At 37.9% G+C, this 17,890-nt stretch overlaps 1 protein-coding gene and 1 long non-coding RNA gene across 3 annotated transcripts in view; both read right to left on the bottom strand.

Annotated features, from left to right (window-relative positions):
• Positions 1 to 1,751: 1,751 nt before the first annotated feature.
• Positions 1,752 to 9,278, bottom strand: LOC107146000. 2 transcript variants are annotated; one of them, XR_007345738.1, is made up of 3 exons: positions 8,446 to 9,278; positions 7,203 to 7,356; positions 1,752 to 2,770 (listed from the first exon to the last, which is right to left on the bottom strand). It is a non-coding gene; the product is annotated as an uncharacterized LOC107146000 (long non-coding RNA). The 2 variants fall into 2 exon arrangements; XR_001503980.2 differs by having other exon boundaries at positions 8,365 to 9,278.
• Positions 9,279 to 12,306: 3,028 nt separating this feature from the next.
• The window catches only part of LOC107143387 (coiled-coil domain-containing protein 170-like), a 47,014-nt gene continuing 41,430 nt past the window's right edge, over positions 12,307 to 17,890 (bottom strand). Inside the window, exons 10-12 of the mRNA XM_048798488.1 lie at positions 17,091 to 17,300; positions 15,871 to 16,086; positions 12,307 to 12,793 (exon numbers count right to left, since the gene is read on the bottom strand). Of these exons, the coding sequence (XP_048654445.1) occupies positions 12,632 to 12,793; positions 15,871 to 16,086; positions 17,091 to 17,300 (588 nt within the window). The 3' untranslated portion in view covers positions 12,307 to 12,631. The remainder of the gene's footprint in view (positions 12,794 to 15,870; positions 16,087 to 17,090; positions 17,301 to 17,890) is intronic.

The raw sequence follows: 17,890 nt of genomic DNA on the forward strand, positions 1-17,890 counted from the left end.
TCCGCAAGTAGAATCTAAGTGTTATCTATGCGTCTTTCTGACCCCATCACTGAGGGGGTATTGAAAGCGCTGCCTCTCCGCCCGCCGCCATGTTGGATCCTTGGCTAACACTTTGAAACCTAACCTGATAGCTATCTTCATTACATTCTACAATGGATAAAGTTGAATTGCTGAGTCATTGGGTAGACATTTGGTTTTAGAAGATATTGCCAAATACCAATTTAACCTCCCACAAGCAATATATGAAATTCTTGTTCCTTGCCAACCTATGCCAATCATTTTAACTACCAGCCCTATTTGTAGTTTATTTAGAGACACGGTCTCACTGAGTTGCTTAGTGCAATCGCCATTGCTGAGGCTGGCTCTGTCTCAGCTTCCGGAGCCACTGGGATTACAGACCTGGGCCACAGCACTCAGCTTTCAGTTCCTTTTTTAAAAAAAAATTGTATCTAGGGGCTGGGATTGTGGCTCAGTGGTAGAGCGCTCGTTTAGCATGTGTGAGGCCCTGGGTTTGATCCTCAGCACCACATAAAAATAAATAAATAAAATAAAGATATTGTGTCCAACAACAACTAAAAGATAAATATTAAAAAAAATTGTATCTTTTGTTCCCACCCTTTTATGCAACTCTGGACTCAATAAGCAGATTCAGTTTCCAGATTTTAATCAAGTAACACTAGAAAATAAGCTGGGAGAAAAAATTATTAAAGAAATGATGAGGGCTGGGGATGTGGCTCAATGGTAGGTGCCCGCCTAGAATGAACTAGGCCCTGGTTTTGATCCCTAGCACTGGGGAGAGAGAGAGAGAAGAAAAGCAATGATGAAATTTGCCTCAGAAGGAATTGAGGGGGAAAATAGAGGCAAAATAAGAAATGGGGAAGAAAAGTCCTGAAGTGGTATAGGTTCTGGATATGGGAGAAGATTTGAAGAAAATTGAGAGTAAGGGGAAAGAGAGAAAAAAAGATTTTAGGATGTGAAAAATATGGGGCGGGGGTGGAAGGTATATTATGAATTATGAATAACTGATCTCTTTATTACTTGAAAGAAGCACATTAAGATAGAAATTCCTTTCAGCTATTTTTAATCTTTGCCTTTTCTGGTTTTATTTTTTCTTTCTTTCTTTTTTCTCTTTTTCCTGTTTTAAGATGGGATCTTGCTGCATTGCTCACACTGTCCTAGAACTCTAAACTCAAGTAACCCCAATACCCCAGGCTCCTGAGTAGCTGGGACTGAGGCATACACCACATGACACCACAACATGCCCAGCTACAGTCAACAACTTTTAACAACTGAACTGTTCTTTAAAAATGGAACCCCACACATATATTGGATCTGTGGAAATTTGCTCTACCCACAGACTACATGAACAATCTGTTGGAGCTGAAGAGGACTCCCACTACTTCCTTGAAAAATTTCCCCCCCAATAGGCTTCTATAATATCTCCCTGGCTGGCATCTTAAGAATTCTTATCTACTGACCACTCCCCAACTTTCCTTCACTTAATGAAGATTTGGGGACAAGTTCACATTATTTTTTTAAATATTTTTTTTAGTCGTAGATGGACACAATAATTTTATTTTTATTTGTTTATTTTTATGTGGTCCTGAGGACTGAACCCAGGGCCTCACATGTGTGAGGCAAGTACTCTACCACAGAGCTACAACCCCAACCCCAAAGTCACATTCTTCTACACCAACACATAACTTAATTCTGTATTCCAATGGCTTCAGATGATGACACATACAACAATATAGTTTTGTGATTCACATACTTATTTAATTCCAATGCCAGCTATGCTGATGCATGCTTATAATGCCAGCTACTCAGGAAGCTGAGACAAGAGGATTGCAAGTTTGAGGCCAGCCTGTGCAATATAAAAGACCCCATTTCAAAAAACAAAATTATAATTCTGATGACCTTTGCCCATGCTCAGTATATTAGTCAGCTTTGGGTCACTGTAGCAAAATACCTGATATAAACAATTGATAAAAAGGTTTCAGAATTTCTCTGTGCTTGGTGGGCTCCATTGCTTTTGGGCCTGTGGTTGGATAGTAGTACATCATGGTAGAAATGCATATAGTAGAAAATTGTTCATTTCATGGCAGTCAAGAAACAAAAAGAAATGAAGAGGAAAGGCTGAGATCTCAATATCCCCTTTAAGAGCACACCCAATGACTTAACTTCTTTCCACTAGGCCCTACCTCCAAAATGTCTCACTAAGTCCCAACAGTGCCCTAGGCTGGCAACAAAGACTTTAACACGTGGCACTTTGGGGGAGACTTGACTAAAGTATTTACCATAGTACTCAGTAGCACACAGTTGAAGCTAGCTCATTCCAGTTCCTGAGAGCTGATTATTCTTAGCTTTTTCATATCCCATGCATAATGATATTATATTGATAATATTGGTAGCTTGAAATCAGTCATGGTGAATCAACAAATGCTACAATTTGGAGTGTTCTTTCTTTCTTTTTCTTTTTTTTTTTTTTTGAGCTGGTTTACCAGTACATGACTGCCTCTACCATTCTTCACCTACACCCAGATCCAAACAAAAACAATCCTAAATTTTGTCAACACACTAGAAATTTAAAACTCCAATATTCATTCTCTAACCACCACCTCAACTCTCAGCTCTCTCACAGTCCTAGTTCCCCAACGCCTTCTCTTCAGTATCGCAGAGACCTTCAGGCATGATGTGCACTTTCTCTCCACACATCCAAGGGCAGGAAGGCTTCCAGTCAACCATGCTGTACTGTTTCCTTTTATTCTCCCTAGAGAAGAGAAGGAACAATTTAATCAACACGTATCAATATTATTGTGTAGAGTAATATAAGGTAACAAAAATTCTTTTTCTTTTAAAACAAATCAAAATTTACTCTAATCTTCATCATGAAATAAATTTTTGTATATATATATATATATATATATATATATATATATATGATTTAGGATAATACTTTGATGATTATGATATTTATGGTATCACACACAGACTGAACTACTTCTACCACAATAACTTCCCAATGGCATCCTTTAATTTGGATTTAGAAATAGAAGGAAACTGGAAGTAACTATATTGCAACAAAGAATAATATATGTGAAAATTTGACATCCTATACTCAAATAGCTTAGATACTCAAATGACTGATTTTATGACTGATCTTGCTTTATTTTTTATTTTTCTAAATATATTTTAGTTGTAGGTAGACATAATAACTTTATTTTATTTAGTTTTTTTATGTGGTGCTGAGAATCAAACCCAGTGCCTCACATATGCTAGGCAAGTGCTGCATCACTGAGCCACAACCCCAGCCTTGGATCTTGCTTTGAATACCAATTGCTAGAATGGTCATCTCTCTCTCTCTCTGTTCTAAAAGTTCACTACCATTTCTAAAGTTATCTATAGTTTCAATTGTATTTCCATATTTTCTACATCCCCTCCTTTCTTAGGATTATAGTCACAGGGGCTGGGAATGTAGGTCAGTGGTAGAGCGCTTGCCTTGCATGTATGAGGCACTGGGTTCAATATTCAGCACCACATAAAATAAATAAATAAAATAAGGTATTGTCCATGTACAACTAAAAAAAATTTTTTTTAATAAAATAAAAAGGGCTGGGGATATAGCTCAGTGGCAAAGTGCCTTTGGGTTCAATCCCCAGTACCCACCCCATCACACACACAAAATTACTCTGGAGATATGTGATACACACAGAAAAAATCATATATATGTGTATATGCTTGTGTAAGTATGTATATGTGTATATATATGTAGATATAGAGTGTGTGTATATATGTGTGTGTGTGTGTGTGTGTATAGTTGGAGTCCCAAAATGAGAGAAAGAATGAGTCTGCATAATAATCAAATTGTTTATAATTAAAAACAGAGAAAATCTTATAAGCAGCCACAGGGATTGGGAAGAGTGGGGAGACTCATTACCTTAAAAGGCACAACCATAAGAGTATAAAACTGGCGGCTGACTTTTTAACAGACACCAAGGCAGTCAGACAATAGAAGAATGATATCTTAATGTGCTGAAAGAAAAAACTTCAAACCCAGAATTCTATACCCAGTGAAATACCATCCATGAGTGAACATTAAATAAGAAAGTTTTTAAGAAAAAAGAAAATTAAACAAAAAGCCTGAAGAATTCACTGCTATAGGAACTGAAGCATTAAAAGTAGTTCTTCAGGGGCTGGGGTTGTAGCTCAGTGGCCGAGCACTTGCCTAGCATGTGTGAGGCTCTGGGTTTGATTCTCAGCACCCACCGCATATAAATAAGTAAAATAAAGTTCCATTAACAACCAAAAAATATATTTTTAAAAAAAGTAGTTCTTCAGGTTGTTGGAAATAATTTCATTGGAGAATTACAGGAATAAAGAACACCAGTGCAGTGGGGATATAGCTCACTGGTAGAGTGACTACTTAGTAAGCATGAGGTCCTGGTTTCAATTTCCAGCACTACAATAAATTAATTAATTAAAGAGCACCAGAACAGATGATTTTAACAGACACCAAAGCAGTCAGACAATAGATAATGGTATTGGGAAACAGACATAAACATGATAGTTAATAATGACTATAAAGGGGCTGGAGTTGTGGCTCAGTGGTAGAGCACTTGCCTAGTACATGTGAGGTGCTGGGTTCAATCCCCAGCACCACATAAAAATAAATAAAATAAAGGTATTGAGTCCATCTACAACAAAAAAAATTATATTAAAAATAATGACTATAAAAATAAGGTCTGGGTGGAGTTATAGCTCAGTGGTAGAGCACTTGCCTGGCATGTGTGAGGCACTGGGTTTGATTCTCAGCACCACATGTAAATAAATAAAAATAAAGTTCCATCAACAACTAAAAGAAATATATTTTAAAAAAATAAAAATAAGGTCTCATGGGATTTGTATTGTGTGTAAAAGTAAACATGGCAAAAATAGCACAGTAGGTATGGGATAAATTCAATTAAACTATCATAAGAGTCTTAATTTGGGGAAGAAGTTATAGAAGTATTGAAGTAAACTATAATAAATCAAGTATGCATTTTAAAATCTCTAGGGCTGATAGAATAGCTCAACAGTAGAGCTCTTGCCTAGGCTGAAACAGAAGGAGCCACATTCAAGGTTAGCCTTGGCAACTTAGCTCAGTGGTAGCAGGCATCTGGGTTTAATCCATAAAACTTCACACATGCATACACACATGCAAACATACACAAATTTATAATTGCAGATTTTTTAAAAATTCACTATTTTAAAATCATGATGGATATTTAACTTATACATAAAATCAAACCTTTCAAATCTGTGTATTCCAGTGTTCATCTTAAAATCAGATTAGTATATATAGATTAGAATGTGATTTCATTCCCCACATTAAAATTGTCCCACTCTTTAAAAAGTGAACATTATACAAATAATGAATTCTACAATTCCTAATAGAAAAGAACTTTGCTAGCTACTGTTTAGGCCACACCTATTTTGCTTTATGGTAGGTACTAAGGGGGAGTGTAGTCACTGTCTATTCATTCTACCACCAAAACTTAGTGGCTTATGACAACAACCATAAATTATCTAACAGAATTTGAGAGTTTGAATTTGAAGGATCCAGTTCAGGGCCTCCTTGTGACATTGTTGTTAAGATATCACCTGGAGAGGCAGTCATTTGAAGGATTGACTAGGGCTGAAAAATCAGCTTCAAGGTGGCTCATTCATACCACTGTTGGCAAAAGTCCTGAGTCCCCACTGGCTGGGAGTAGACTTGTCTTTCACTGCATGAGCCTAACAATAGCTCTGTTTGATATGTCCTCATGACCCAGCAGCTGGTTTCCCTCAGGGTGAATGATCTAAGAGACAGCAAGAAGGAAATTGTGATCTATTGACATAATTCCACTTCCACCATATTCTAATCAGAAGGAGGGGAACTGGCTGTGTGTGTGTGTGTGTGTGTGTGTGTTGCTGGGGTTTGAACCCAGGGCCTTACACATACTAAGCAAATTGCTTTACCACCAAGATATATCCCCAGTCCTTTTTTTTTTTTTTTAATTTTTTTTGAAACAGGGTCTCATTAAGTTGCCCAGGCTGTCATTGAACTTGCAGTCCTCCTGCCCCAGCCTCCACAGTAGCTGGGATTACAGTTGTGCACTACCACATCAAGCTAGATTCCATCTTTTGAAGGAAAAGAAAATCAAATAATTTGTGGTCTTATTTTAAAACAACCATATGAATGCTGTTTTGTGTGGGAATTTGTTTGTTTTCCTGAAACAATGTTGTTAAGAACTGTATCTCCCAGCCTTGGGTATATAAAGATGAATAAAAGAGGCAGAACTCTAATGGAACTTAAAAAAGAGACAGTAAACAAATATAAAAATTCATAAAATACTTTTAGGTGGTGATTTTAAAAATAGAGTAAAGCACTAGTGATCAGAGATCAAATGAGGGAATACTTTTTGATAGTGTGCCTAGAAAGGCCTTCTGTGCTAAGATAAATGGGATTGTACTATATATTCTATTATATAACCTGATTTTATCATTAACAAGGCCATAAGTCTTAGCTTGGGCTGCTATAACAAAATACAGACTGGGTGACTTATAACAAGACACTTGTGTCTCACAGATCTGGAGCCAGAAAAGTTCAAGATCAAAATGCCATTCAATCATGATGAGTGTTCTCTTCCCATTTTAAAAATGGCTGCTTTTTCACTATGTCCTTACACAGCAGAGAGCTCTAGTTTCTCTCTCTCCCATCATGAGGCCCCACCTTCATGACCTCATCTAAACCTAATTACTTCTCATAAAAGCCTTCCCTTCAATAACATCATCAAATTAGGGGTTAAATCTTCAATGTATCAGGTATGGTGGTGCATGCCTGTAATCCAAAGGACTTGGGAGGCTGAGGCAGGAGGATTGCAAGTTTGAGGCCAGTGTCAGCAACTAAGTGAGGATCTCAGCAATTTAATAAGACCTTGTCTCAAAATATAAAATAAAATGGACTGGGGATGTAGTTCAGTGGTAAAGCCACTAGAGTATTTTTATCTAGAGCAGTACTGTTGGCACACAGTGGCCACTTATTAAGTACTCGCTCAGGTCATACATAGACATATCAAGGTGTTTGAGGTGCCAAAGGCAACAAATTTAGAGAGAAGGCATCTGGTTTGGGGCCTTGTCCAGACACAGCTTTAGGCAATATTCTTTAAAGTTCACACTCTCACCTGTACAGTGGGGTTTATACCATATTCCTCAGCATAAGAGACAGTTCAAACAGTCAAGCTGGGTGTGGTGGCACACACCTGGAATCCCAGAGGTTCAGGAGGGTCAAAGCCAGCCTCAGCAATTCAGTGAGGCTATAAGCAATCTAGTGAAACCCTGTCTCAAAAAAAAAAAAAATAGTATATGTTTTTAAAAAGATAGTGTAAGACACAATAGTTTAATTCCCTGCAATTTACAGGAACATGTTTTAATTACCCTCTAAATTTCACTTGTTCAGATAATGACATAATCTAAGTATACACTTTTTTAAAAATATTTTTTTAGTTGTCAATGGACCTTTATTTTATTTATTGATAATAGGTGCTGAGAATCGAACCCAGTGCCTCACACATGCTAGGCAAGTGTTCTGCCACTGAACCACAACCCCAGCCCTAAGTATATACTTTCAAGGGCCCTTATGTTACATCGTATCTGTAGAATGTCAAATTGTGTGTGTGTGTGTGTGTGTGTGTGGTGGTGGTGGTGGTGGTGGTGGTGGTGGTGGTGGTAGGGGTGCTATCAAGATTTCCTGTTGAACAACTCTGGAAATAGTCATGTGTGGAATAATGACTTTTCAGTAAAGGACTGACCACATTTACAATGGGGTCCAAAAAGTTATATTGCTTAGTGACCATGTAGTCCTCTTAGTTCATGCTCTATCATGGTCGAAATTGACTAAGAAACGCATTTTGTTGAAGTGTTCCTATCATAAATCCACACATGACTGTACACTAAAATCACTAAATCATACACTTAAAATGGGTGCATTTTTATGGTATGTAGATTATACCTCAACAAAACTGCCAATGAAACCAAACGAAATTTTCTAATTCCATATACGGGGGTACTGTAAAATATTCTCCGAATTTAAGTATAAGAAAAAAAAAATACCCAAAGAGCTCCCCAGCACCCACCCCCCAAAAAAGAACCCTTGTAATAATAAACCATGCCATTAGTTGAAACAGGCTACTTAAGAAACAGCTAACTCGTCAGGTCCTAAGTGATCTATCTGGACGACTAAACTACATGGGGAGGTTGAACCTGGGCTCGGTAAGAACCTAGCCAGGGAGCTGGTGCAGAGAAAGCAGAGTCAGCGGACTCGGCGCCCAGCGGGACCGTCCTCACCCACACCCCAGCGGCCTAGTCGGTCCCGCAGGTTCCCGGAGCAAATGCCAAACTCTGTCCTGCTCCCAGAGGGACGCCTACAGGGAGGAGCTTGCGCTCGGAGGGTCAACCTCATCTCGCGGACCCGCGGCCCGCGTCAGTGCTCCAACCCCAGGTCTGGGGCGGGGAACCACACGCCCTCCAGTTCGGTCACCATTCCCAGCACAGCGGGGCTGAAACAGCCACGGGGCTTCAACCTTGGCTGGCACCAGGTTCGCTCACGAGTTTTTTTTTTTTTAAAGTCACTGGCTCCATCTCAGACCCTAGGAATCAGAGGCCAGCCCTGAACACTGTCGGTGGCGCGACTGTGAGAGAGTCGGGAGCCGCCCAAACGACCAAGCTCAAGGTCTGCAGTCGCTGCTGCACGGGGCGGAGCAGAACTTTCTCGAGAAGCCTAGACACAGCAAAGCGTCCCCAGGGCGCAGATTCGTAGCAGAGACGCGCCTCCAGAGCCGACGAAACGGATCCCGCCAGGCCGCCCCGCCCCGCGCCCTGATTGGCTGGAACGGAGGCGGGTCCCACCCCAGTCAGAGGCGCGCTCTGCACCGGCTCTTTCCACCAACGTATCATTTCCCCTAACAGCCATTTCTGACGGCCTTCGTTTTTTTCTTTGCTCTCTCCCGCCAGCAGCGTAGAGTACCAGCACCCACCACAGTTAAATACCCAACCCTTTCACCGCACAGGCGCAGTAGCGCGGGTTCCCTGAACTGTTGGACGCTAGCGGACTGTTCCGAGAAGTCGCCCCGCCAGTTTGGCCGCACCTACAGTGGGAATTCTGTAAGGGACTCACGTGCTAGAACGTGGTCGCCACGTAAGCGGAGGACTTGGGGCTGGGACGTTTTGCACCGTAGGACATTGAATAGGGTGTTCCTCTTTGCGGAAGGGGACACTTGTAGGGGAAAGGCGGGGCTAGGTGGCTGAGGGAGGAGGCTGATCTCAGACTGTCAACGCCTGAAGACACGTTTGTTTGGCAGTTGAGGAAAGGAGCCTGTATCAGAATGTACCTAGTGGCTGTGCCCGCTGGCTCCTGTCTTTTGCGGGTAAAGAGCTCCTTTAATCTGACCAGAACATGTTCTGCCAGAGTAGTTGGGGCTGCCTGGAATCTCACAGAACTCAGGAATCCAGGTCACATTCTTTAACTTTGATATAAAATTCGAGTTCAAAGAAGTGCCAGGACTTTATCAAGTGTGCAAAGCTGTTTAGTGACAAGTTCAGTAAGAACAAGGTCTTACATCCCATTACTTTCCCCACCATACATACTTGAATCTTATTCACCTTGCTTAAGAGAACCCCATAAATTTACCCCTTTTCCTCAAACCTATGTTTACCATCTCTTAGGTTCTGGCCTCATAACCACCTTCTAGTTTTGACCCTGAGAAATTTAGCATTTCAGTTGACTTCTTGTTCAATCCCAAAGGAGTTCTGAATGCTTAACCAATGCATTTGGTTGCCACACTTATTTACTTTTTTTTTTTTTTTGGTAGATGAGAGTTTGGGACGATTATAAGCAATGCTGCCATAAATAATCTAGTAAATGTCTTTTTGTATAATATACACACATTGCTAGTTATATACGTAGGAGTAGAATTGCCTATTCATAAAGCATAAATGTATTCAATTTTAGTAGTTGTTAACTATGGTAGGCACAATAAATAATTATGCCCTTATTCCTGGCACCTGTATTAAGTTGTATGGCAAAAAAGAATGAGGGTTGTTAATCATCTTAAAATAGGGACATCAGGGCTGGAGAGCACTTGCCTAGCAAGTGTGAGCCCTCAGTTCTATCCCTAGTATGACAAAGTAAACAATTTAAAAAGGGACTTCATTCTTGATTGCTCAGGTGGGCCCAATATAATCACAAGGGCTCTTATATGGGGAAGAGGGAGGCAAGTAGAGCAGAGGAGAACCAGAGAAATAGTAGTATGGCAAAATTGGGGATGGCCTGATGACCCTGGATTTATTTCTGTGGTACTGGAAATTGTACCCAGAGATGCTCTACCACCACACCCTTTTTATTTTTGAGACATGTCTTGCTAAGTTGCTGGGGTTGCCCTCAAACTTTCAGGTCCTCCTGCCTCAGCCTCCAGAGTCACTGGGATTACAGGCATGCCCTACTGCACCCTACTGACCCTAGATTTAAAGATGGAGGAAGGAGGCAATGAGCCAATAATGTTGGCAACCTCTAGAAGTTGGAAAAGGCAAAGAAAAAGATTTTCCTCTTTCCTGAGGAACACAGCTCTACCAACAACTTGATTTTTAAGCCCAGTGAGACCTCCAAAACTGTAAGATAAAAATTTGTATTTATTATCTTAATTTTTCTACTTATATATTTACCTATTTTTATTTCAGCCAACAAGCTTTATTTGTTATGGTGACCCAGGAAATTAATTAACAGTTTTCCCAAGTAATTTTATCAATTTTTATACTTAGGAAGCTTTGAGAAAAAATAACTGAGCTGGAACCTCTAATAGGACTAGAAAAAAGAAAGTTTATTAGGTGATTCTGATGCATCTTGAGAACCAGTTATCTAAACACTGATATCTACATCTGTCCTTGAAGAACAATGTGCAGTGATTTGGATTGAAAGCATTTCTAGAAAAAATTGTCCCAGATATTTGAAGGGTAACTCTCCCTAACTTGCTCAGAATTAACATAGTTGACACTTTTTACAATCCCTCTTCTGTGAATAGCCAGTTCCTGTTCCAGGCAGGGTGTACCCCACATTTTCTCTTTTGCTAGACCAAGAATATTACTTCCCACCCCCATATACTGGGATTAAACCAAGGATCAAGGAAATTCTTCAGAGGAAGGATAAGCAAGTTTTTTTTTATGTTCCAGCCATGTATCCTAAAGTCCAGGGAATGAGTGCCTTATTCCTCAGGTTTGCACGTCAGCTTCCTTGGTAAGGACACCAACTGATGGGCCTCACTTGGCAGTAAATTTACAAAAGTTTTGGGCAGTTTTTATCACAAAGATGTTAACAAAAGAAACAAAGTGATCAAATGTTGAAATTATAAACTACTTGAAGCTAGTACTCATGTACTTTCCTGATAGATGTCAAATATCACTGTTTCCCCTTAAATTTTGAAATATTTCAACTAAGAATACAAGTTTCTGATTCACATTCTGCTTAAAATCCTGTAATTCTTGAAGTATATCAAGATTCCCTGGCATACAGTTTGAGAGTCACAACTATGACAATTTAGAAGGTGATTCTCATTTTTCCTTAAATGGGTATTTTTTTTTAAATGGGTATTTTATATAATCATTTTCTTCCAAAGTGCTACTTCTGTAAGGTCCAATATAACCTGATCCCTCCCATGCTAAGGAGCCCTCCAAAACTAAGCCAAACAGGAGACCCTTTGCAGTGACCACAACAGACATTGAATCCCACATGCTTGTTCAGATTCTGACCTGTTCCCACAGAGGACATATTGGGTAAATCTAAGACCACCTTGGAAGATGAACAATTTCCTACTTTAAATGAAATATATTAGAAATTATACTATTTTTAAAAAGCCCATAAACTTAGAAATCAACCTACCATTAGGGAAACACTGACAGACACTATTAAATGTTAGGAAAATAAAAAACAATGTAGTCTATTGCCTGACAAGAATTGTCAAAGACCTTCCTACCCCTCAACATTTCATATTTGCTATTCATACTCTGTTAATAAAATGTATAAGATAGATTCAAATTACAGAATTTAACTTTACCTGGATTCTTAAGGGGGATTTTATTTTTAGTTGTAGATGGACACAATACTTTATTTACTTATTTTTAAGTGGTGCTGAGGATCGAACCTAGTGCCTCACACATGCAAGGCAATCACTATACCACTTAGCTACAGCCACAGCCCCTCTTAAAGGGGATTTTTTTAACCCAATAACTTGTTCATTCCAGAAACAGACTATTAACTATGAATATAAATATTTCAACTAAGAATACAAGTTTCTGATTCGCATTCTGCTAAAAATACAGCTAGTGATTAAAGGTCATTAGATAATTGTTATGTATTACAAAGTAGCAATCCAAACTAGACTATAATAAAGGTATTGAACAAGATTATTTACAAAGACATGTTAAGTGCCAAACATCACAGGAGAGAAGAGACTTAAGTAAAATTTTTCCACTGCATTTTATTCATGATACAGCATATTCAAGATGCCGTAGGAAACAGCTATATCTGCTCAGTTCTTGGCAGCAATTAAAAGGCAGAACTTGTTTATTCATTATCTTGTCCAGTCTCACAATCAGAAGCAATCTTTGATTTGTTAGATATTTCATAAACTTGTATAATAAGCTTTAACTGATTGATGATTTCTTTGTCTGATGTTTTCATGTCAAATCCCAACATCTTCAAAATAGTTTCTCGAAAGTCACCAAGCTATAAAGAACCACCCACAAAAATCAAGATATGTCATTAGTTTCAGTCACCAATTTATTTTGCACAATGAAATTAATATTAGAAATTTGGTCTTATTCAGCTTTTCTTTTTAAATGTAATATATGCTACATTCAAATGGTATTTTTAAGCTAGAAAATTAGTCTCTTCTATTCCAATAATTCTTTAAAATTTCCTTTATATTTTTCTTATGTTTACACTTTAGTAGATTAGACCTATTTTTTTTTACATCTTAATGTTTTTCACCCATAAGGCAATTAAATTTTGTTGCTGCTGTTGTTTGAGATTGGGATTTTACTATGTTGCCCAGGCTGGCCTCCAACCCTTGGGCTCAAGTGATCCTCCAGCCTCAGCCTCTTACAGAACTGGGACAACATATGCACAACCACACTTTTTAGACTTCTGGTGTGCTTTATGATAATAGAAGTCCCTTAAATATATATCCATCCATCCTCCAAAAGCCACAGTGATCTAGAAAGAGCACAAATAAAAACCACCCATAAGGGGCTAGGGATGTGGCTCAAGTGGTAGCACGCTCGCCTAGCATGTGTGAGGCACTGGGTTCAATTCTCAGCAGCACCACATAAAAAATAAAATAAAGATATTGTGTCCACCTAAAACTAAAAGAAAAATCACCCATAAATCCATGCTTAAAACAACTAAAGAATATCACAGCCTTCAATCTGCATTGAGTGGAAATGAATATCCTAAACTAGTAGGGGCAGCTCCAGAGGAGGGTGCTACTCGTTTCCACTGTTGTAGAACACAGATAGCCTTACCCCCAGGAAATGGGATAGTTCTCAAATAGGGAAATACAGAGAATAAATCTGAAACCTGATAGTGAGGAAGGAAAAGAAAGAGGCCTGAAAGCATAAAGACCAGAAATGGCAGTTCTAGAGGGCAAGGGGAGGTTGGAGAGTTTGGAAGTGTGAAGTGTTTCTTAGTGGCTTGGTAATAAAGGAAAAGGAAGAAGTAAACAATGAAATTAAAAGACATATACAAACAGGAGAGTATGGCAGAATCATACATTACACAAATTCCTACCCCCAAAATAAAAGGCTTGTTCTAGTGAACTTCAAAAACTGCATCTACCACCTCAACAAAAGAGGGCGGTATTGAGTTAAGAAACCTAGTAAGTAAACCCAACCTACAGCTACTAAAGAAGAAACATGAAAACCAGGACAATTAAAAGGATTTCAAATTGAACAGATAAATGGCAAATTAATATCCATAGAGAATTGCTTTAGGAAGAGTCAGGTGGAGTGGCACACGCCTATAATCCCAGCAACTTGGTAGGCTGAGGATAGGAGGAATTCCAAGTTTCAGGCCAGCCTCAGCAACTTAGTGAGAACCTGTCTCAAAATAAAAAGGCCTGGGGATGTAGCTCAGTAGTAAAGCTCCCTTGGGTTCAATCCTCAGTTCTCCCTCAAAAATAATTGCTTTAAGAATAAGCAGTATTATCAAAACTGTTTAGGTGATGAAAATATGCCCCCCCCCCGGAAAAAAAAAAAAAAAAACAGTCACAAAGCACAGGAAACATGTTTGACACAAAACCCTGAAGTGAATTAAATCTTAATTAAATGAGGATTTGCAGACATGGAAAACAACAACAACACCTTTCTTTGAATTATACATTTAATAATTCAGAATAAAACCATGTCCAAGATGTCTAATGAAAACAGAAGATATGATCATTGAAATCAGGCAAGAATAACAGAAAATCTTTTCAGAAATGAGGCGTGAACTACAAAGTGACCAAAGGAGGACCAGGGTTGTGGCTCGGTGGTAGAGCACTTGCCTAGCATGTGGTGAGGCACTGGGTTCAATCCCTGGCACATTTAAAAAAAAAAAAAAGTGACCAAAGGGGAATAGACTTTACTGAAAATATAAGGGGCATTGAAAAGAGGGATAAAAACAACATAGAAAATGAATATGTAGGGGCTGGAATTGTGGCTCAGCAGTAGAGCGCTCGCCTGGCATGCGCGGGGCCCTGGGTTCGATCCTCAGCACCACATAAAAATAAATGAATAGAATAAAGGTATTGTGTCCAACTACAACTAAAAAAAAATAAAAAGAAAAGAAAATGAATATGCAGAAAATAGAGGGAAAGAGACAAAGATGCAGAGAGAGAGAAAGGAGAAAACACTAATCTTATGACTTTGGTATTTTTGTTTTGTTTTTTAATCAAAACAGGGTCTCAGTAAGTTGGTTAGGGCCTTGCTAAGTTTCCAAGGCTGGCTTTGAACTTGTGATCCTCCTGTCCCAGCCTCCTGAGTCTGCTTTGAGCATATCATCAAGAATTTGGAAAAGTTTCAAATTTTTTAAGCAACTAATATGGAGATGTGACATATACTTTAAGAGTGGCCCAGAATGATCAGTTAGCCTTTTAAAAAGTCTGTTAAAATATTTGCCTTGTAGTGAAGCCCTGGGATTGGATCCCAAGCACTGAAAAGAAAAGGAACAAGAAAAAGAAAAAAAAAAAAAGGAAGGAAGAGAAAAGGAAACAAATTTGCTTTATAAGTATAGTGAAAAATCTAAGCAAGTTTAGAAGTGTCATTCTATTCTAGAATGTGACACAAACAATAACATACATGGTTTCCTCTGAGCTTCCATTCTCTAACATGACCCTATCCTCCAAACTAAAATAATCACATATCCCATTCCTAAGCCATTGTGGGATTCTCCAGGGAGAAATACTTGATTTAAACTGGCCCAATAAGATCCCTTCTGGAATTTTTCTCTCCCATCACAAGAACTAAATATGAAACTCCATGGCTGTCATTGACCATGTTTCCTGTCATAGGAAAAAAAAAAAAACACTGGTAGTCAGACAAACTGTCACACAGATGCCAAGAAGACAGTGAAAAAGGTCCTATAAAGTGCCTAGTGCTAGTCCTAGGGCCTAGGTTCATCTCTGACTTCACAGAGATTAGTTTAACCTGTTTTTGATACCATAAGTCAATAAATTCTGTTTTGTCTAAGTTAGTTAATGTAAGTTGAGGTGGGTGTGTTTATCATTCCAACTAAATTAACTTTAATATAGTAATAAGATAAAAAACCTCTTGTTCTTGTCCTGACACTTCAAGCGTGTTCTTGGCTATGGAGAGCTCAGGAGTGACAGTGTCTAACATCTGACGGGCCTTCTCTTTGTCTGATCTTGCCTCTTGCTCTGCAGAGTCGGATGTAGTTTTCAAATCATCTATATTCATAACTACCTTCTCCTTCATTGTTTCAACTTTTGTTAAAGATTGCCTGAGCTTCATAATTGTTTTGTCCTATGAGAGGGTAAAATGTGGATGAAAGAGAGGAGACGACTGTGAGTTGATCTCCTATAAAAAACAGACAGGCTTGATAACTCGTGTTTTTTTTTTTTTCCCCATCTCTCTTTGAAAAGAGGTATGATTATGACTTAGATCTGAAATTTCCTCCAAAATCTCATGTGTTGAAGGGTGTCTCATCACATATCCAAAAACAATAGAGCCAAGTGATCCTGGATTGAAACCTCTGAAAATCATGAGCCAAAATAAATCTTTTTCTCTTTTTTTAAAGTTGATTATCTCTGGTATTTTGTCACAGCAATGAAAAGTTGATGACCACATATGGAAAAGAGAAATAGTCCACAATTTTTCAATTAAGAGGCATTTCTACCATTCATAATCATTTAGCATTTATATAAACTGAATTCATGGATTTAAAGAAGCTTAACACATTTTCCATGTCCTTAAAGGTCTTACAGCCTACATTAAACAAATACAGAAATGGATAAAATAATTGGTTCTACAGTAAGAAAAATATTGGTGATAAAATAGCATATCAGTTGATCAATTATTTAGTGTGTATTTGGCTTAACTCACAATCTACTTTTGATATAGGAAAACTGAATCTAGCTCCAAAGAAGAGAAAAAAAATATCCATTAACCCAATAAGAAACTACAATAAAACTAAAACGAAAAGAAGCAAGGGATTTAAAATCATAACATTCAGACTACCAGTTACCTTTGAGAAACAGGGAGGAGGATACCTGGGGGTTTCAGTGGGATTGGTAACATTCTGTTTTCTAAAATGATTGATGGATTCACAGGCATCCAATTTTATTTTCCTATAGTAATACATATTATAGAATAACATATTATATATTAATGTTACATATTATTCTGTTTGTATATAAAATTATTTTAATTTATTTGTTCTTTAAAAAGTTCAATAAGAGCTAATGCAGTTAAATAGGAATGGACCAAAACTTTTATGAATTTTTGAAAACTTCATTTCCTTTACTTACTTTAAGGACATTTATTTTTGTCAGTTGAGTTTTCATATTTTTATTTGATAATTTCAAATCACTGAGCTGTTTCTGAAGTTTCTGAATTTTCTCCTCCAATATTGGCGTTGTAATAATCTGTAAATTTTGCCGAATATTCAACAACATTTCTAATTGTTTGAACTTCTTGTTATGCTTATCTACTTGAGAATTCGGAGTTCTGAAGTTTTCCTTTGCAGAAATTAACAGTATTGAAATAAATAATTGGCTTTAAAATGTTCTATACTAGCATGATACCAATCTATTCTAGAACAATAAACTGTAGGCTTAACAATATTTACATAAGTAAAATATCTTTTCAACATAAATACACATTATTAAGATAATCGGGAGACAAAAATGCTACAATAAAAGTGATGTCTATTGCTATCAAGGGTAACAGTTAAACAGACAATTTGTAAATACTTAGCAATAGTGTAGATTAATTCTTCTTTTCTAGGAATGTATTCTAAGAAAATAATGAGTATTTGTATAAAGATTCATGTACAGAGATATTCTTTACTACTCTATTCATAATGAAAAATAAAAGAAATACAAATGTCAGGAAAATTACATATGGTAATAATACATTCCCTAGAAATTGTTTAAAAATATTTATTAAAAGAAAATAATAATATATAGTTAAATGAAAGAAACAGGATTAAGAAAAACTATGCTTATCTCAGTTGTTAAAAATATGCACTGAGGAGCTGGGGCTGTAGCTCAGAAATAGAGTGCTTACCTCTCATGTGTGGGTCACTGGGTTTGATCCTTAATACCAC

Source organism: Marmota marmota, unplaced genomic scaffold (assembly GCF_001458135.2).
Source record: "Marmota marmota marmota unplaced genomic scaffold, marMar, whole genome shotgun sequence".
In the NCBI taxonomy this organism is placed as follows: Eukaryota; Metazoa; Chordata; class Mammalia; order Rodentia; family Sciuridae; genus Marmota; species Marmota marmota.